The sequence below is a fragment of the Elephas maximus genome, chromosome 11 (genome assembly GCF_024166365.1).
Source record: "Elephas maximus indicus isolate mEleMax1 chromosome 11, mEleMax1 primary haplotype, whole genome shotgun sequence".
In the NCBI taxonomy this organism is placed as follows: domain Eukaryota; kingdom Metazoa; phylum Chordata; class Mammalia; order Proboscidea; family Elephantidae; genus Elephas; species Elephas maximus.
Window position 1 is genome coordinate 86,874,835 of NC_064829.1, and position 21,478 is coordinate 86,896,312.

Sequence of the window (21,478 nt, forward strand, 5' to 3'; positions counted from 1 at the left end):
TCAGGGGAACGCCGCCCGCTCGGCAGTAGAATCCTCAAGTAGGTATTTAGAGTATGGTATGTTTAAAAAGCATCAAGGTGGTCATTATGAGAAAAATCAGGGTTTTATTGCACTTCGTTGTCATTTCCAATTCACTGGCGCAAATAATACCGGAGAAGACTGAAGTTTCCCAGCTGTTTTTCAACAAAAATCTTGGTGAATCTTATTGAATTATGAATACTGCTGAGCTAATGGAGGACTTGTTCTGTTTCACTCTCCGTATCAGTGGGAGACAATTGTTAAACCTGTGACGGCGCTGACAGCCAAGGGTCACAGTGGATCCACCATAGAACCAGACCTTCCAATAGCTGTATCACAGTGCTAAACCAGAATTCGTCAAAAGAATGATGCATTATAATCAATTTTGTTGTTTTCAAAAAATATATGAATATTTTTAATGACAGCTGAAATATTTGTGTATGACTAATACATAAATCTACTTAAAATGCTATTTTCATCTTTTCTTCGTTATTAATATTTTTGTGTTTTATGTGCACATGTGTTAGTAGTTTGTGTATGTATTTAAATTTAAAAATAAATAATTATACATATATTGGACTGCTTGCTCAAAATTTGTCTGCTGATGTGTTGTAATATCACAAAGTGAGGAAACCACTGGCCAGAAGAATGAAATGAGAAGAATATGACATTATAAAATGATATTATTGACTGACAAGTTAAATATTACAATTACACTTGGTAGAGAGAATCCATAGAGTATAATTCAACGGGTATGATTTAATGGTTTTTAAGTGTATTTACAGAGTTGTGCAAACATCACCACGGTCAATTTTAGAGCATTTCCACCACCCCAAAAATAAATTTGCTGTCCATTAACTGTCTCTTCCCATTTCTCCCCAACCCACCAAGTCCTAGGCCACCACTAATTTTTGTATTTATGGATTTGCCTATTCTGGATATGTCATATACATGGAATCACACAATATGTGGTCCTTTGTGACTACTTTCACTTAGCATGATGATTTCAAGCTTCACCCACGGCATAGTGTGTATTAGTATTTCATTCCATTTTATGGCACATAATATTCCATTTTATGTATATACCACATTTTATTTATCTGTTCACCAGCTGATGAACATTTAGATTGTTTCTACTTTTTGGCTATAATGAATAATACTGCCATGAATATTTGTGTACAAGTTTTCATATGCACACATATTTTCAATTATCTTGGGTAGATACATCTAGGAGTGGAATTGCTAAGTCATGTGGTAACTCTGTGAGCCCTGGTGGCAAAGTGGTTAACAGCTCAGCTGGTAATCAAAAGGTCAACAGTTCAAATCCACCAGCCACTCCTTGGAAACCCTATGGAGCAGTTCTACTCTGTCCTATGGGGTCGCTTTGAGTCAGAATATTACTCGATGGCAACGGGTTTGGTTTGGTTTATGGTAACTGTGCGTTTTACTTTTTGAGGAACTAGCATACTGTTTTCCACAGTGGCTGTACCATTTTACAATTCTGCCAGCAATATATATTGGAATCGACTTGACAGCAGTGGGTATGGGATATAAGAGTTCTAATTTCTCTATGGAAACCTTGGTGGCATAGTGGTCAAGTACTACAGCTGCTAACCAAAAGGTTGGCAGTTTGAATCCACCAGGTGCTCCTTGGAAACTCTATGGGTCAGCTCTACTCTGTCCTGTAGGGTCACTATAAGTCGGAATTGACTTGTCGGCAACGGGGATTTTTTTTTTTTAATTTCTCTATATCCTTGCCAACACTCGTAATTGTCTATCTTTTTAAAATCTCGCCATCCTCCACCCATCCAAACCCATTGCCCTGGAGTCAATTCCGACTCATAGTGACTCTATAGGACAGAATAGCACAGCCCCCAAGGACACGTTCTTGTATATACACAAGAATCACCTGTATACATGGGACCGTGTACATGAGATTCATTTGGGGGATCTTGTTAAACTGTAGATTCAGCATATCTGGGTTGGAAATGTAAATTCTCAGCAGGTGGTGGAACCAGACCGAATCAGTCCCAAACCCTGCTTTCCTTTCCTTCCCATCCTCCTTGTCCCTATTTCTCTCTGTTCCAAAACCTAAAAAATATTTCTATTGGTTGCATTTGGTTTTTATATTTCTTGCTTTTAATTTTTAAATTAAAGTTTGTTCTTTGCTTCCCCCTCCCCCTCACCTGGCCTCTTCCTCCTCTCCTTTGAATTAAATTAGTTTTGTCTGTCCTTGTATTACAGATGCTCCACCTCCCTGCCTGGTACAGGTGGTTTAGGTGATTCCTAATAGGAAGAAGCTCCTCCTCTGGTTCCTAGAGTCTCCTCCCAACAAAGCACCTGGTTGTTCAGGAATGACTGGATCAGGCTCCTCCCCTCTGGGACCTCCCCCCTCCCACAGGCACTGTAACTAGAAAATCTCTGCCCAGAATTCTGGGTAAACATCAGTCTTAATTTCCATTTAAAGAAGCAGTTGGAAGTTCATTCTGCTTGTTTTTCTTTCTGGATCTCAATTTTACAACGTTGGAGTAGAAGAAAAACCTGAATTTAGAGCCTGGAGTCTGTTGAAGACAATTTCAACAAAGGTAATATTCTCTCTCCTTTTTTTACTTTAAGCAATAATTTTACAAGTAGAAGAAAAATAACTCATTTTGAATTGACAGCAGCTCAAGTTGAACAGCATAAGGAGAATGCACGTAGCAACCAGAAGATGTAAATGTCTTAACTATTATTCTGTTCGTTGAAAACAGCTATAAAATTTTGATTCTTCCAAATTTTACACATGGTTTATCCTTTGAATTGTACAAAATTCAGGTGCTTAACAATGCACCTATTTGGTACTGGGTCCCTTCTTTGTCAGAATGTTCTCTACCTGTCGATTCACATTCCTATTGTCTAGCACAGGGCACCTACAGAGACCATGCTTCTTGCCTGTTTAGCTCTATTTATGCAGGAGTTAGGGGAAGAGAACGAAGTGCAAGGCTAGTGTGCCAGCCCCATGCCAGTCACTATTAAGCACTACCTGTTGGGATCCAACTCGATAGCAGTGGGTTTTTGGTTATTACTACTCCGTTGTTACTGAGGAGATACCCGCAGAAAGGTTACATAACTGTCGAGAGTCAGACTGTTGATAAGCAGCAGACACAGTGATTCCAAAGTCTGCACACTCCCCTGTGAGCATGGGGCATCAGAGTACATAGTGCTGAATAATTATTCTCAAGGCCGATGATGTTGATAGTGGAACTAACTTTCTGTTTTAGGGTCCTGGACTGTGACTGGAGGTGGATCACAGTCTGGTTACTTGTTGAAAGGAATCAGAAAGCAAGAGAAAGGGACTGAAAAAGGAGTAAGCTCCTTGAATCTACCTGTGCTCTTGATTGCTGAAACTCCCCTTTCCCCTGACTGGGAATCTCACTCTCTCTTAGCTTTGGAGCAACCTTGAATCAAGGGAGAATCTTGGCTCCTCTCCGTATACAACACTAACAATAATATTGTGTTATTATGATGATGATTGCTTTTAACCCAATTAATAGTTAAAAGAGGTCAGGAATCAACCCTCCTCTCTGTGAAAATAAACGAAAACATTTACACCTCAAATAACACTATCTTAATCTTTTACTCAAAGTCTGAAGAGTAATTATGTTTTTGGTTTTTTTTTTTTTTACCAATTATGCTCTGACCTTTGGACAATGAAAAAAAAATTTTTTAGCTTTGCTATTCCCAAAGATAAAATGCATTCACTAGCCTCAACACCTGAAAAGCAACAGGTTTTCCTTTTAGAGGAAAGATATACAATGCTAAAAATATCTCATTTTTAATTAGGGACAAGGAGCATAAAACTGTATTTAATTCATTTGACAAACAACTACAAATACTTTTTAGCTTCACAGTATGGTCAGTGAATAACGTATGCACCATTCCTGCAAACATAACAAATTACCTTAAAACTTAGTGGCCTGAAACAACAGATGTTTATTATTTCAATTTATGTGGGCCAGGAATCTGAGAGTGGTTTAGGCTTTCTTCAGGCTCTGGGTCTCTCAAAAAGCAGCAATCAGGGCTTCAGCCAGGGCCGTAGTCCCCTCAAGACTCCAGTGGGAGAGGATCCACCTCCTAGCTCACGCACGGGCCTTTGCACAGAGCTGCCTCCCGGGCATGGCAGCTGGCTGCCCCCAGAGCAGATGATCTGAGAGGGAGCAACCAAGAAAGAAGCCAGCCTTTTAATGACTGAATCTCAGAATGATTTCCCAGTCCTTCTGCCACATTCTATTCATTAGAAGCTAGTCAAACAACTCATCCCACTCTCTGGGGGAGATTACAGAAAGACATGAATACCAGCGTCCAAGTCACTGGGGTCATGCACAAGCAGCGAAAGGGTAGAAATAAAAATAGATGTAAGTGAGAGAGATAGAAAAGGACTTGGTAGAGTCAGAGCTCTGGGTCTCTTGCGTTTCAGGTTTTACAGGAATTTATCCAGGAAGTAAAATTAATTGCAGTCTTTTAATTTAGAAAATCTGAGGAGTAGGAGAAGGTCATGTGGGCTGTTCTCTTAAAGACTCTTTGCAGAAATCATGTTCTGTCTTTTTGCAGGTCATGGGAGATCAAGAACTACCTGGAGTTTTGGTATCTGGATTTGAAGGGCCACGTGGTATATGTGAAGACCATGTCAGAGATCTGCAGAAACACTTTAATCTCATTACCATGCAGGAATTTTTGAAAAATAAAACACAATTCAGTCAAAAGATCCAAGCTGTCTACATATGGGCAGGCTGGCCAGTTATTGACAAGGAGCTCCTAGAAAGCTTGCCCTCCTTGAAGATTATTGCCAATGGAGGAGTAGGCTTAGATCACCTAGACCTGAAGCTCATTGCTAGCTTTGGTGTGAAGGTGGCTAACACACCACAGGCTGTCTCAAACCCCACAGCAGATATGGGAATGGCCTTATTGCTGGCTTCAGCCCGGAGACTGGTAGAAGGTAAAATGCCCATTTAAGCTGTTGGTTTTCCAAAGAAATTTACCGATGAATATTTACTAACATACCTGTTAAGATAATTCAGAAGTACATAAATAGGTGTCGGAAACCCTGGTGGCTCAGTGGTTAAGTGCTACGGCTGCTAACCAAAGGGTCAGCAGTTCGAATCCACCAGGAGCTCCTTGGAAACTCTATGGGGCAGTTCTACTCTGTCCTATAGGGTCGCTATGAGTCAGAATCGACTCGACAGCGCTGGGTTTGGTTTTGGTTTTAAATAGGTATCTTCAAAGTACAAATTTTTCTGGTTGTCCTGATTTCTCCATAGCATATCTGTGACTTTGTTTCACTTGGGAATTTGAGCCTCTCTTGGTAGTTTACAGCCTGCATTAGTATCCAAGGCTCACAACCCCAAGCAAATATATTCTAACAATCTCTATTTGCTCACGGTTGTTTCCCAACCCATTCCCAAATTTCACTCACTTACATACCAGATAGAAAAATGTATGTATGTATATGTATGTGTGTGAAGGAATTTCAGAACCAGTATGGAAATACCTTGGAGGTCATTCATTAGCAGGTCAGGCTTAATACCCTGGGATCATGACCTACAAATGAGTAGGTGGAATTGCACCTATTCATACACAACATCTCTGGGAGTGGGCCTGGGAAAGATAACATAGCAATTCAAAACTTCTCCCATCCTCCCCAAATGGAGACTTGATGTGAAGAATTTTGAGAGATGAAGCAAGAACCAGGTTCTATTTCTGGCTACTGGTTAACATACACACATAACAACAACAACTCTTTCAACCAGAAAGCCTTCCTTAATGTGAAAGAAGTTATTTTAAAACATTCTACCATGAGGCTCTGGTCTCATTATGAGGAAACTATCATTTATTCCTATTATTCATGTCTTGCAGAAACATGTTGACTGCTATGTAGAAATGCATTAGGGTCTGTGGTCCAAGCCGGCCTTCTCTAACTGATCCAGGTGAAGATTATGGGAGTTTTTGTTGGTGCCATTTCCATTGCTCACTCTGTACTTGTACATTTCAGGTCATCAGTTGACTATTTCTCCAGATACAAAGAACTTTTTTATAAATTGGATGGGTCAAGAAGTGACAGGGGCCACCCTGGGAATCATTGGCATGGGCTCCATTGGCTATAAGATTGCTCAGAGGGCCAAAGCCTTCGAAATGAAGATTCTATATCATAACAGGACCCGCAGGTAAAATTCAGAAAATGGACTTCTGTATCAACTAAGCAGAATTTGTACCATTACTACCTTAAATATTGCTTGAATATATTGTTCTTCCATTTTTTATAAGCCTCTCTACTCATCTCTCTAAGAAGTAGGATTGATGATTGTCTTAGTTATCTAATGGTGCCATAACAGAAATACCACAAGTGGATGGCTTTAACAAACAGAATTCTCTCACATTTTAGGAGGCTAGAAGTCCAAATTCAGGGCACCAGCTCTAGGGGAAGGCTTTCTTTCTTTGCTGGTTCTGGGGGAAGGTCCTTGTCATCAATCGTCCCCTGGTCTGGGAGCTTCTCAGAGCAGGGACTCTGGGGTTCATAGGACAGGCTTCACTCCCGGCACTTCTTCCTTGGTGGCATGAGACCCCTTTCCTGTCTGCTCATTTCTCTTTTATATTGCAAAAGAGATTGACTCAAGATACAAGGATGTAGTTCTGTAGATTGAGTCCTACCTTATTAACATAACTGCCTCTAATCCTGCTTCTTAACATTACATCATAGAGGTTAGGATTTATAACACGTAGGATAATCCCATCAGGTTACAAAATGGTGACAACCATGTAATACCAGGAATCATGGCCTAGCCAAGTTTACACATATTTTGGGGGGACACAATTCAATCCATAACAATGATCAAGAAAGAGACTGTGGTATTTTTGATGATTACCTAGAAATGTGGCTGTAACTCCTTTTCACTGAAAAAATTTCACCAGGAAGAAAAGAGAATTTTAACTCTCCTACACTGTGTGTTCTTCTTTATATCTAAAATTATTTTTTGACCATAGGATATACTGTCTTCTACCTCTATTGAACAATTTGATTGGTTCCTTTAATACTGAGGAATATATACTCATGCATCTTTTCCAAAGCTTTTGAAACTTTTACAGCTTCCCATACCAAGCAGGAAGAGCTGCCCATCCGGGAGCCCACCAAAGTGTCCTTATTTGCTCCTCATTTGCTCATGCTAAGTGGCAGCAAAAGCTGTCCCCACTCGATGTGAGTTGGTTTCAGGGGAGAGTCTCACTCTGCCAAAAGGTAAGTACGTTATTTTGTGATAGTTCTGAAATTTTTCTCTAGCTGGCCTTCCACTTGTACCCCAGACCTTTTCTCTGGGCTTTCTGCACATGTATCCCACTGTTCTTTTGAAACTCAGTGTCTTACAGACAGCTTAAGTTTCCATGTTCAAAACTGAACTTTTGAGGTTCATGGTTGTGTTAGTGCTTCTAAATTAAGTCTTCATCTTCTTGGTAAATGGCACCACGCCCCACTCAGTTACTCAACCTAAAATTCTAGGGGTCATTCTTGATTTCTCCTTTCATGATCCAATTCCTCTGTCCAACACCAAGTCCTGTTGATTCTTTCCCCAAAGTAGACCTTGAACCTGCCTGTTTCCCTCAAACTTCGTGGATTCTACCTTAGTCGATCATTTCTCACCTATTCTACAGCAACGTCTTTCTCAGGGCTGACCTCATACCCACTCTTGAACCATCCAGTCTGTGATGGTTACAGTTATGTGTCAACTTGCCTATGCCATGATTCTCAGTGGCTTGGCAGATACTGTGTAGTCATCTTCCATTTTGTGATCTCATGTGAACAGCCCATCAGTTGAAAGGGGTTTCCTTGGGGATGTGGCCTGCATCAAACATATATGGATGTTCTGGCAAAGCTCTCTCTCTCTTTCTCAATCTTGCATCCAATTCATCATCCTCTGACCTCCCGTTCTTGGTACATGAGCCAGCAGCCTGCCATCTGACCTGCTGATTTTGGGTTCGCCAGCATCCACCTGATGCCTGGTCCACAGATTTGGGACCTGTCAGCCTCCGCAACTGCATGAGCCGTTTCTTTGAAATAAATCTCTCTCTCTCTCTCTATGTGTGTGTATATATACATATATATATACACACACATATATACACACACACGCTTCACTGGTTTTGCTCCTCTAGAGAACCCAGCCTGAGACATAATCCATCCTCTATAAAGCAGCCATTGCTTAAAACCCATCAGTGGCTTCCCATTCCATATATAACAAAACCTAATTCCTTACCAACATCTGCAAGGCCTTGTATAATCCTGTCTCTATCTCTATCTCCCAGAGGTTTTTCATCTTTTTTGGGTCATAAACGCTTTGTTGGTCTTATGATGTCTATTGACCTTTTATGGATTGAATTGTGTCCCTGTGAAATATGTGTTGTTAATCCTAACCCCTATACTTGTGGTTATAATTTGGGAATGGGGTTTCTTTGTTATGTTAATGAGGCAGTATTAGTGTAGGGTACAGTATGTCTTAAGCGAATCACTTTTTGAGATATAAAAAGAACAGATCAGGCACAGAAGCAGCAAGTAGAGATGGAGGAAGATAGATGCTGTTATCCCATGATAATCACCAAGGAACCAAGGAATAGAAGCTTTTCAGACACAAGGACCTTCCCTCGGAGTGGACAGAGAAAGAGAGCCTTCCCCTAGAGCCAGTGTCCTGAATTCGGACTTCTAGCTTCCTATACTATGGGAACATAAATTTCTGTTTGTTAAAGCCACCCATTCGTGGTTTTTCTGTTATAGCAGTACTAGATAACTAAGACAGACCCTTTCTCAGAATAATATTTTCAAAGGCACAAAATAAAATACGTCATAAAAAAAAGTCATATATTTCATATATTACCAATGATATTGAAATATAGTTTTTAAATTAAAAAAAATTGTGTGCTATGAGGGTACAAATGCTGAGGTGCGCAGGGCTTTTCCATGGAACACGTATGCTGTGTGGGACACTCGGGAGGGACCACGGCTTTCCAGGCATTTGTTTTCCTCTGTGCCATGCCTTGCCACAGACACACATGTTAGAAGAGAATGTGTACAGCTTTGTTATTCCATGTTTGTAAGTTAGCGGTGGTTACCCAGGAATGCTGTGAACTCCTGGGCCATAGAATTTCTGTGAGTAATCAACTGGGACGGCCAGAGCAGGAGTTGAAATTGGGCCAAAAACAAAAAGAAAACACACAAAATTTTGACTGCATCAGACCCTTTGCTTCCTACTCAACAAACAGCACTCCCAGGCTCTTCCCTGTTTGGTGTTATGGGAATCTCAGATGTGTTTGCACAGCCTCGGACACTATTTAAAATATATATGCCACGTGACTGGGTTCTGGACTGCTCTCGGCTCTGGGGGCCCAAGGTAGTGAGACCTAGCTCCTGCCTCAAGGAGCACAGGTCTGATGTGGAACAGCCATTGCCTGTGCGTTAAGGAGGCAAACTGTCGGAGAACCCAAAGGTGCCTTGGAAAGTTTCCAAGGGTCAGTTGGAGATTCCAAGTGGCTGGAAGGCCCTGATGCCTTGACTCTCAGCAGAGTCTAGGTGCTAAGGGCCATATGGCAGCACTGAGGGAAGCTCCAGTTCCATCCAGCTGGCAAGACTCACTCTCAGAGACTCCTTCTTGGATGGGCTTGCCCTCCTGTGGGGCAGTTATACAAAATTTCCAACTAGAGAAGGTGATTTGTCCCCTTATTACCTTTGTAGGATATTGGCAGAGGAGGAGGCAGTTGGAGCCACTTACTGTGAGCACCTGGATGACCTGCTGCGGCAGTCGGACTTCGTGATGTTGGCGACCAGCCTGACCCCCCGGACCCATAACATGATTGGGAAGAGGGAGCTGAGACTGATGAAACGCACGGGGATTCTCATCAATGTCGGCAGAGGTAGCAACACCCCATTTGTCTGGCTTTAGGCGAAATGGGGTACTGCTCTCTTCAGTCAGAAAATCACACAGCTATACTTTTAGCAGTTCCCATCGCCCTTTTCTGAATGGCGTCCTGGTTCAACAGATCCAGCAAGATTGTGAACGGGTGATCTAAAATGAACTTTACTTTCTGTTTAGAAATACTTCTGATTTTTGTCTTCACATTGTTTTGGACCTCAAATTAGTAACAAAAGCAACAACGTGGGGATTTTCAAACCCAAGTTTAGGTTTTTATCTGGTATGGGGATGCCACAGTTTCATTCTCTGGGAGAAATTAAACAAAACGTGTGGGGATGAATTTTCTGAGCTATCGCTTTCCAAAACTAATGAGTGTTACTCTGACAGCTTGATGTTTACACAGTGCTTTATACGTTTAAGTACAGGAAGTAGTTGGGCCTGTGCTAGAACCAAATGTGATGGTGAGTTGAATATGGCATTCACTAAGGAGGGAGACAAGGTTCTCTTGACACTGACAAGTGAAGCCTGTGCAAGGGTCAGTAGTGCAGCAGAACTTACGAGCCTCAGTTGGCTCATCTATAAAATGAGTATTGACCTTGCTGGTTTATTTGAGAATTCAGTGGTGAAGTAATAATGTATATGAAGGGCACCATGCCTGGTACCTGGTGGGCTCTCATTACTGGTTGATAATAATTCAGGCAGTTTATAGTAACAATTTAGGTAGAGTGATATTCACATGCTCTTCATCAGACCTTTGACATAGCTTTAAACATGTTGTTGGAAAAAAAATTAAGATGTATTTGAATGAGTAGCTGGTGTGACCAATACTTCTCTTCCGTATGTTGTCTAAACGTGGTGACTATAGAATATTGTTTTGTTGATTCAGGCCTATTAGTTGATCATGATGCCCTGGTGGATGCTCTTCAGACCGGGATAATTAAAGCCGCAGCATTGGACGTGACGTACCCTGAACCCCTGCCAAGGTGACTAAATAAAACAAAGTCTATAAATTCTTCTTGAAAAAAAGTAGAGGCAAAGTCCTCAGATAATGGCTTCTCTTGGCCTTTTGTAGTCTTACTGAGTAATAGAACTAGAGAATCCTGGAGTTAGAAGGCCCCGAGGAGTCCTCTGGTGGCACATCTCCCTCAAGGTAAGAGGCGCAGCTCCTACAGACCGCACCTGGCCTCTGCTTCACCCCTTCACCCCCTTATAGACACTCTCCATAAACTGTTCCTTCTTAGATTGAGCCAAAATAGCCCTCCTCTTCACCCATTCATCCTGGCTTGCCCTGGAGCATCCAAGGGTAAGTTTGATCATTCTCTCTTATAGCTCTTCATATATTTGAAGACACCTAGTATGCTTCGTCTTTGTTTTCTTTTGTGAGGCTAAATATCCTCATGCCCTTCAGTTGTAGCCTAAGTGATGGAGTTCCAGACAAATTGCTATTATTATTGTCTTCCCCCTAGAGTTTTTAGTTGTTAAGTTCCTTTGAAAATGTGCTGTTAAGATATGAGCACAATAATTGTGTTGTGGCCTCACCATTGCAGGAAAATAAAAGAAAAGTTATATTGGTAGTACATGTTTTCTAGCAGTCACATCACACCCTTACTCACCAAGTTTTCAGTCAGTGAAAACTGAAATTGTTATCTCCTCAACTGATTTTTAAGATATATATGTGGAATTTTACATTTATTTCTATTTAATTTCATTTGTTTGTGTTTTGGCCTAATGATCCAGCCTGTTAAGACTGGAGGCTTAATTCTGTCATTCAGTAAATGAGCTCTTAACTTTGATTGTTACTGTCTGCTGAATGTTTTACATTAAAACCAAATTTTATAACTAAGTGTATCAAGATTGACCACAGAACTTAAGACATTTCCGAGAAAAACAATAATTTATCTAGAAGTTCTGAGGTTCTGTGAGGTCAAAGCTATTTTTTTCCAAAGCTATTTTTATAATACACTAAGATGTTATTTATTCATCTTTCCACTAATGTTTTCTCACGAGTGGTCAGTGGAGTTTTCCAGAGGCTGATGATGTAATGATGCCATCACTCTGACGGCTAATGTAATGTGTGCTTCTGTGTTATTGTATTTTTTTTTTCAATTTTAATTCCTAATACGGTAAATGTCAATAGATACAACCCACATAAACAAAAGTTCTCTGGAGTTCTCAATTTTTAAGAGTGTAAAGAGGTTCTGTGATCAAAAGTTTGAGAACCACTGATATAGAACAAAAATTAATTTTAATATAAATTAGAAAGCATGAGGATTTTAGGCAGTTAGCTGTCAACTTACTCTAAAACCTAGAAGCCACATGGTCATCCCTGTTGCCTATTCTGCTAAAATTAGCTTTTTCTTAGATTCACTATCTAGTCACAGGATATATCAGGGCTATATCCTAATGTTTAGTTTAACTTAATAAGTGGTGCACACTCAGCGTCCCATGTGAAATAATTCTTGTGGCCAAGAGATTTAACAATTATGCCTAATCTGTAAATAACCATGTTCGTTTCTAATTTCTATCTTATCCCTATCAGGTAGTTTTTGAGTTTTCATCTTTATTTTTTGGAGGAAAATTTTATTGCTGCTTACCACAGCGTACTGTACTGTGAAAAAAATAATTTAAAAAGTGGGAAATTTGAGGTTATAAAATTCAGGTAGTAGCAGGATCAGAACCTGTCTAGCTTCTGGGGATAATCAGCATCCCCATCAGCCCAAAGCTGATTCCTGTGAAGTGGAGGTGAGACATACCTCTACTCTCCAGTCTTTTTACCAATTCTGACACCAGCTGTCCCTCCTAAGGCACTCTCTACTTCTCTTCTGGGTTCGTTAATCTGCTGCAATGGCTACACAGAACTCACAGACCATACTTAAAGTAAGTGATTTATTAAGGAAGCAACAGGGTACAACTCAGGATCAGGATTAATAAACTACAACTCAGAATCAAGATCAGGAAGCATGTAGGCAAAGTCCGGAAGGCTTCCCCAAAGAGGAGAGTATGTCTACCCCTTCTTCAGTGCAGGACAGTCTGTCAGTTCCTCTCGGCCATGCGAGCAAGCAGGCTCTTCTCTCTGCCTCTTGGCCTGCAGGCCTCCTCTTGGCCCGCTAAGGACAGGCTCTTCTCAGCCCAAGGTCAAGCCCCCCCGAGGACAGGCCTCCTCTTGGTACCTTCCAGATAGGCCTTTCTGCCTTCAGCTTTCCTGCCATCCCCACTGACTCTGCTGCAGGGCCCCTTTTAGGCCTGTTGTCATCTTCAGTGTTACAGCCCTTGACCCATGTTACAGCTCTTTTAGGAGGTTCCTTGCCTCTTCTCTCTCTGCTTCATCTCTCTTCCTTCTGCTTCTGTCTTCTTCCTGTCTCAAAAACCTCTGTGGAGTTGGCTGCATAGATATACAAACTCCCCATCAGTTTCAAGGCATGGCCCTTCCACCATGGCCACAAACTGATCAATGCCTTCTTGGTAGGCCACAGACACTTCATTTGCTTGGTAAGCTACAGACACTTCATTTGCATAGTATACTGACCAATCCCTGCAAGGTGCGTACCAATCACAGGACCAGACAAAAAGTATCAAACTAGGAGTTGTTTACAGCTTAACCAGGAAATGACAATCAACCTGGACAAAAGTAACAAACCCTCTGGGGTAGAAAACTAGGGCAAAGGTAACTCCTCAGAGCTTAGGGGAAAAATTTCTCAAGTTATTTTTGAAGAACCAAGGTAAAAGCCCACATAAAGGAATTCATTTCACCACAAGGGTTATTTAGTCATACTATATAAGTATTGTTTGTTTTACAAAAAGATTTACTATAAGAGTATAGCAAAAGGAAAAAACTCACTTACCAATGGCGTTGGGAGTCCGCAAGATTACTCTCAGATTCGATGATTCTTTAGAAGGACTCACAGAACTCAGAAAAGCAGTTAGAGTCAGATTTACAGTTTTTTATAGTGAAAGGATACGGATGAAAATCAGAAATGGCAAAGAGTGTATAAGGTGGAGCTCAGGAGAAACCAGGCACAAGCTTCCATTTGTCCTCTCCGGTTGGAGTTGTGAGGATGGAGCTTATTTCTCCCCACAACAATGTGTGACAATATGTGCAAAGTGTTGCCAGCTAGGAGAACTCCCCCAAGCCTTGGTTACTAGGGTTTTTACTGGGGGCCAGTCAGTCACTGAAATGCTATGAATTACTTAATATGACCCTTCTAGCCATAATCTTTGTAACTCCCATCAATGACTGGGTGGAACTATGCAAATAAGGTTCTTATGGCCCACCAAAGGGATTGGATAGGTTGCCAGTAATGTAAATAAGGTACCTGGCACCCTTGTGGGGGTGGGAGCATGCAAATAAGGCTTCTGGAACCCTAACAAGGGAATTGGTCAGGTTTGCCATCTGGCTAGGCTTAAAATGAGCCATCCCAGAGATAGGAAGGGAAGATCTCAGCACCACCAAGAAAGAAGAGCCTGGAGTGGAGCGCATCCTTTACTTTAGACCCAGGATCCCCATGCTTAGACAGGAGACTGAGAGAGAGAGCTGTAACACGAGAGATGGTGAGAAGCACTTGCAGAGAAATGGCAGCAGCAGAGCCTAGAGACTGGTGAGATACGGTTAGGTGGGCTTTCTGGCCCACAGAATGAGAAAACTGAGTGCCTTTGGGCAGGAGGCTTGCTGGTAGAGTAGGGTGCCCCTGGGTACTTAGTGGAGCTAGGTTTGCCAACCCATGGAGCTAGAGCTGAGTACCTTCTGGGCCAAGGCTTACTGGTGGAGTGAGGTGCCTCGGGGCATTTATCAGCAGAGCTAAAAGAGCTTTCTAATGCTTGCCCGAGCAGGGCAGAGGCCGAGGGCTCAGAGAGAGGTGTGCATGTGGGCACAGCTGAGAAGAGGCTGTTCTGATCAAAGAACTATATCCTGAGCATTCCTGAACCTGAATGGTAACCTGTTATTTCCCTCTGAAATTTGGTCTTGAACATAGAGTAGCTAAAGCAAATGGAAGGAATGATGAAGTAAAAGAGCTGAACAGAAGATTTCGAAGGACACCTTAAAAAGACAAAGTAAAATATTATAATGATGTGTGCAAAGACTCGGAGTTAGAAAACCAGAAGAAAACATATTCAGCATTTCTCCAGCTGAAGGAACAGAAGAAAAAATTCAAGCCTCAAGTTGCAATATTGAAAGATTCTATGGGCACAATACTGAACGGCACAGGGATCAGCAAAAGCAGATGGAAGGAGTACGCAGAGTCACTATACCAAAAAGAACTGGTCGACGTTCAACCATTTCAGGAGGTAACATATGATCAGGGAGTGATGGGACTGAAGGAAGAAGTCTGAGCTGCACTGAAGGCATTGGTGAAAAACAAAGCTCCAGGAACTGATGGAATACCAACTGAGATAATTCAAGAAACAGATGCAATGCTGGAAGCACTCACTCATCTATGCCAAGAAATTTGGAAGACAGCTACCTGGCCAACCGACTGGGAGAGATCCATATTTGTGCCCATTCCAAAGAAAGCTAATCCAACAGAATGCAGAAATTATCAAACAATATCATTAACATCACATGCAAGTAAAGTTTTACTGAAGATAATTCAAAAGTGGTTGCAGCAGTACATCGACAGGGAACTGCCAGAAATTCAAGCTGGATTCAGAAGAGGATGTGGAATGAGGGATATAATTGCTGATGTCAGATGGATCCTGGCTGAAAGCAGAAAATACCAGAAAGATGTTTACCTGTATTTTATGGACTATGCAAAGGCATTCAACTGTATATCATAACAAATTATGAGAATTCCAGAATGCCTGATTGTGCTCATGAGGAACATGTACATAGAGCAAGAAGCAGTCGTTCAAACAGACAAGGGGATGCTGCATGGTTTAAAATCAGGAAGGGTGTGCATACTTATTCAATCTGTATGCTGAGCAAATACTCTGAGAAGCTGCACTACATGAAGAAGGATCTGGCATTAGGATTGGTGAAAGACTCATTATCAACCTCCTATATGCAGATGACACAATATTGCTTGCTGAAAGCAAAGAGAACTTGAAGCATTTATTGGTGAAAATCAAAGACTACAGGCTTCCACATGGATTATTCAACATAAAACAAAAGTCTCACAACTGGACCAATAAGCAACATCATGATAAATGGAGAAAATATTGAAGTTGTAACAAATTTAATTTTCCTTGGATTCACAATCAATGCCCATGGAAGCAGCAGTCACAAAATCAGACAGCCCCCGGACACCCTTTTAACTCAGTGCTGAAGTCACTCCCAAGGTTCACTCTTCAGCCAACAATTAGATAGGTCTACAGGGCAAAGAATAACACAACGTGAGGAACGTGCTTCATAGTTCAATCACGTATATGAGACTAAATGGGCACACCAGCCCAGAAGCAAAGACAAGAAGGCAGGAAGGGACAGGAAGACTGGACAAATGGAAATGGGGAATCTGGGGTGGAGAAGGGGGGAGTATTGACACATCACAGGGTTGGCAAACAATGACACAAAACAATTTGTGTATTAATTATTTAATGAGAAACTAATTTGCTCTGTAAACTTTCACCTAAAGCACAATTAAAAAAAAAAAAAGAAATCAAACAATGTATTGCATTGGGCAAATCTGCTGCAAAAGACCTCTTTAAGTGTTAAAAAGCAAAGATGTCACTTTAAGGACTAAGGTGTGCCTGACCCAAGCCACAAAGTTTTCAATCGCCTTATATGCATGGGAAAGCTGGACAATGAATAAGGAAGACCCAAGAATTGACGCCTTTGAAGTTTGGTGTTGGCAAAGAGTATTCAATATACCATGAACAGCCAGAAGAACGAACAAGTCTGTCTTGGAAGTACAGCCAGAGTACTCCTTGGGAGCGAGGATGGCTAGACTTCATCTCACGTATTTTGGACATGTTAATGTGAGGGACTAGTCCCTGGAGAACGACATCATGCTCGGTAATGCAGAGAGTCAGTGAAAAAGAGGAAGACCCTTGAAGAGATGGATTGACAAAGTAGCTGCAACAATGGGCTCAAACATAGCAACGATCATGAGGATGGCGCAGGACCGGTCAGTGTTTTGTTCTGTTGCACATAACCAAAAAAAACCAAACCCATCATCATCAAGTTGATTCCGACTCATAGTGACCCTATAGGACAGAGTAGAACTGCCCCATACAGTTTCCAAGGAGCACCTGGCGGATTTGAATTGCCGACCTTTTGGTTAGCAGCCCTAGCTGTTAACCACTGCTCCACCGGGGTTTCCTTCTGCTGCACACAGGATTGCTATGAGCCGGCATCTACTTGATGGCACCTAACACTAACAAGGAAACCCTGGTGGCATAGTGGTTAAGAGTTATGGCTGCTAACCAAAAGGTTGGCAGTTCTAATCCACCAGACGCTCCTTAACTCTATGGGGCAGTTCTACTCTGTCCTATAGGGTCGCTTCGAGTTGGAATCGACTCGACGGCAGTGGGTTTGGTTTTTTGGTTTAACACCAACAACAGCTTCTCTAATAAAACCCGTAATCTTGAGTACTGTCTGTGAGTTCTGTGTGGCCATTGCAACGAGTTACCAAACTCAGCAGAGAAATAGAGAGTGCCATGGGAGGGATGGTGGCTGTCAGAACTGGTAAAAAGGTTGGAGAGTGGAGCCAGTCTGACCTCTGCCTCAAAGCAATCATGGGCTGTTGATCGTGATTCCCCTTTTCCATTGTGAAGTTAGAGGAAGTCAGAGGCCTCCACCATGCCACTGCCATTTTCACAGTCACAGAGGTGTGGAGCGCCCATGTGACTGATCTTAGCTATTCTGTCTCCAGCCTCCACCAGAAGTCAAACTGATAGAGCATGGAGCAGGGCCCTAGGCAAACAAAAACAGGCATTCACCATAAATCACGTTGTCAGCGTAAACTGTCTGCATGGATCAAGGCCTTAAGCTTCCAATGACACTTATCAGGCAGGAAACCCCAAGGACTCAGAGATTATCTCCCCAGAGCCAGTCAAGGACCAGTTTTTCCTTTGGAATGTACAGAGCTTTAGCACGCCAAAGCCGCTGCATTAACCCTTTTTTTGTGAATACAGGCTACCCCCGGCCCTTGGCCTATGCTTTCTTGTAGCAAAGCCATCATATTTGTCTGAGTATGTACGTTTACTATAGCATTTGTATAACAGATATAGTGACAACATCAGTATGAATATTCCTAACATTTGGAGGAGTCAGTGTGGGGTAGGGAAAGATTTAAAAGAACTAATTTGTTCTACAAGGCCATTAAAGGCATTTTCATATTTTTGTACTTATTTGATTACTCATTTCCCCCCTCGATCTACTGCTATCTGTACCTTATGATAAATGTGTACAGAACTATTTAGCATAAAAATTAGCTGATGGTTAGCTAAATCCAGTTCTTCCTCAGGTCAGTCATTTTCCATTGGTATTACATCCTTGGGAGGCCTTAACACTGTCTCCCGATACATTTGATCATCAGTATCAGTGTTATCACATGACTTACGTTGGTAGTTGAATCTTACCAGCAATGCCAGTGTTACACCATATCGTAGTGTGGTCATGGCTCAGTTGTTTCCTTACAGAACACATCAGTAAAAATTATAGAGGTATTTGCCCTTTCCCATATACTAGATACTATTTTGGAGCCCTGGTAGTGTACTGGTTATATGTGCTCAGCTGCTAACTAAAAGGTCAGTGGTTTGAATCCAAATCCATCAGCTGTTCTTCAGGAGAAAGATGTGGCAATGTTTCCATAAAAATTTACAGCCTAGGAAACCCAATGGGTCGTTGTGAGTTGAAATCGACTTGATGGCAGTGAGTTTGGTTTGGTATTATGGATACGGATTACAACTGGCTATGATTCGGTTATTTCTGGGTTCCAAATTAACTAGAGACAGTCAGTCACCCTGTCTCAGCTCACAAGCTTGTACTGAGACTGGTTTATGGTGTGTGCTGTTGTGTAGCAAGGTCTGTCTCCCTCCTACAGGGAGGACATGAGGGTATTCAGAATAGTTCCTACCCCTGCTAATTGTACATGTCTTATTCTGAACTATTTTTGGGGTGAGGGCAGTCATAGTGCACCAGTGTAAATTACAGGTGCCTCCAGAGAAGTTTCATAGGTTTGGAAATATACAAGATTTCCATGGATATGCACCTTGAGCCTCAGCCACTAGGATGGAGAGCGATTGCCCCATGACTACTTCAGCCTTCATCTGTATTAAAATAGTCAAGAGGTCCTGTTGGGTCAGGGTACAAGCTCTTTCCTGATGCTGGGTTCTAGCACTATCCAGCATTATTTGTTAAGTCTTTCTGACCCACTTCATTAAAGCCTCATTATCTCTCCAGGCTGACTCCCTTGGCTCCTTCCTGGAAGAGAACTTCCTCTAATCTGTTTTTCTAGTTAACAAGTCTTTTTTCCTCTGAATGCTGCTGCTCATTAAAAGCTAATTCAGCTTGTCCTGTGATACCTAGACTAGCACCACTTATCTCTCCTAAAGCCCTTTTCTGTCCTGTGGGCCAGCGTTTCTTAATCCACTACACATCTTGTTGCCATTGTGTATTATGGCTCATGTGAAGTTAGGATTCATGTTTTGCACCCAAAAATGTTGGTTCCCCATACTAGGATCAGATGAGTGGTAGTCCCACCTAGATGTATGAGTATGCTTTAAGGCCTCTCATAGCCTTCCTTAGCTCAGCGCAAGGCTGTCCCCAGGGGAAAGTGAAACCAGAATATGAGATAAAGAGACCAGACAAGTCTGAACAGTTTTCTTCAATTAATTTGTATTTCAGAGATCATCCTTTGTTGAAGTTGAAGAACGTCACTCTGACACCACACGCTGGAAGTGCAACTCATCAAGCCAGACGACAAATGATGGAAAATTTGGTTAAAAGCATCCTGGCTTCTCTCAATGGCCTTCCCATTCCTAATGAAGTGCTTCTTAAATGATTTATGTGGGCCAAGAATTCAGTGGGATTAAAACATGGCAGGTTAAATGTGAAAATGTCACTATTTTGTGTCTTTATACACGCTGTTGCTGTTAAATGCTGTCGAGTCGATTCAAGTCATGTGACCCCATGTGACAGACTAGAACTGCCCCATAGGATTTCCTAGGCAGTAATCAGATCACCAGATCTTTCTCCTTCAGAGCCACTGGGTAAGTTTGAACTACCAACTTTGCAGTTGGCAGCCAAGCACTTAACCACTGCAGCACCAGAGCTCCTCTTATACATGCTAGAGCTCATTTTATAGTTGTTCTTAGCTGCTGTTGAGTTGGTTCTGACTCATTATGACTCCACGTACAACAGAATGAAACATTATCTGGTCCTGTACCATCTTCATGGCTGTTGGTATGCATGAGTTCACTGTTGCAGCCAATGTATTTTTGGTGTCTTTCAACCTATGGGGCTCATCTTCCAGCACTATTAACAGACAATATTATGATCCATAGGGTTTTCATTGGCCAATCTTCAGGAGTAGATCGCAGGGCTTTCTTTTGTCCATCTTAATCTAGAAGCTTAGCTGAAACCTGCTCACCTTGGGTGACTCTGCTGGTATTTGAAACACTGGTGGCATAGCTTCCAACATCTTAGCAACATGAAAGCCACCACAGTAGGACAAACTGATGGATGGTGGCCATTTTATATGCTGGTTTGATATTTTTGGCTACAAAGCTTTAAGAATAGTGACAATAGTTAACATTTACTGAGGGTTTGCTAAGTGCTTCAAACTCTATCTCACTTCATTCACACGGCAGCTTTATGAGGGAAGTTCTGTTATTACCATCCCCTATCTCACAGATGAGGAAACAGAACCCAGAGAAGTTACTACTTGTCTGAAGTCTCACAGCCTACAAATAGCTGAATTTAGATTAAAACCCAGGGCTTTGTGCCCCAAGGTCTGCGGATTTCCCATTGAACTGTTTTGCCTTCCATCCTGTTAAATTCTGATAGCTTCTTGAGTTACATAGCGTGTGAGGAACTTTGAATTTTGAGGTGCCAGTAGGTCTGGGGAGATTTCAGAACTAAAATTAAGCACTCCATTTAGAAATTAAACTGAGGATTTTACTTCTACAACCCTGATAACCATTAGGCTTCTGTTAAAGTTTGCTGTTTGAAAAACAAAGCTCAGTTGTGCATCTTAGGAGTGTTCCCACAACTGGCCTTAGAAAACACTGCATTGAGTTGTTAAATTATTAGAGGGCACTGGGTTTTATATATATATATATATATATATATATATATATATATATATATATATATATATATATATATATATATATGTTGTCTTAACTACCTTTAAGTTCTCCAGCAAGCGCCTAGGCATTATCTCTTTTCTCTCAGCTAAATAAGCAGAGTTTATTTACACTTTCCTAACTTTTTTTTCTTAACCTATAGGGTTGCTATGAGTTGGAATCGACTCTATGGCAATGGCTTTGGTTCTTCTTGGTTTAATAGTTCTGATCCAAAGATTCCAATTAAGTTGGCTCAGCTGCAAATGTATCAGTAAACTTCCACGTCGAAATTGTTTATAGTTTTCATTTTA

The 21,478-nt window shown here is 41.6% G+C and overlaps 1 protein-coding gene across 1 annotated transcript; it reads left to right on the forward strand.

Moving 5' to 3' along the window:
• Positions 1 to 3: 3 nt before the first annotated feature.
• LOC126085896 (probable 2-ketogluconate reductase) lies at positions 4 to 21,153 on the forward strand. The gene is made up of 7 exons (XM_049901687.1): positions 4 to 38; positions 2,263 to 2,603; positions 4,609 to 4,993; positions 6,047 to 6,218; positions 9,767 to 9,945; positions 10,831 to 10,927; positions 19,726 to 21,153. The coding sequence occupies exons 3-7, from the start codon at positions 4,612 to 4,614 to the stop codon at positions 19,880 to 19,882; spliced, it is 987 nt and encodes a 328-aa protein (XP_049757644.1). The 5' UTR covers positions 4 to 38; positions 2,263 to 2,603; positions 4,609 to 4,611; the 3' UTR covers positions 19,883 to 21,153.
• Positions 21,154 to 21,478: the final 325 nt, after the last annotated feature.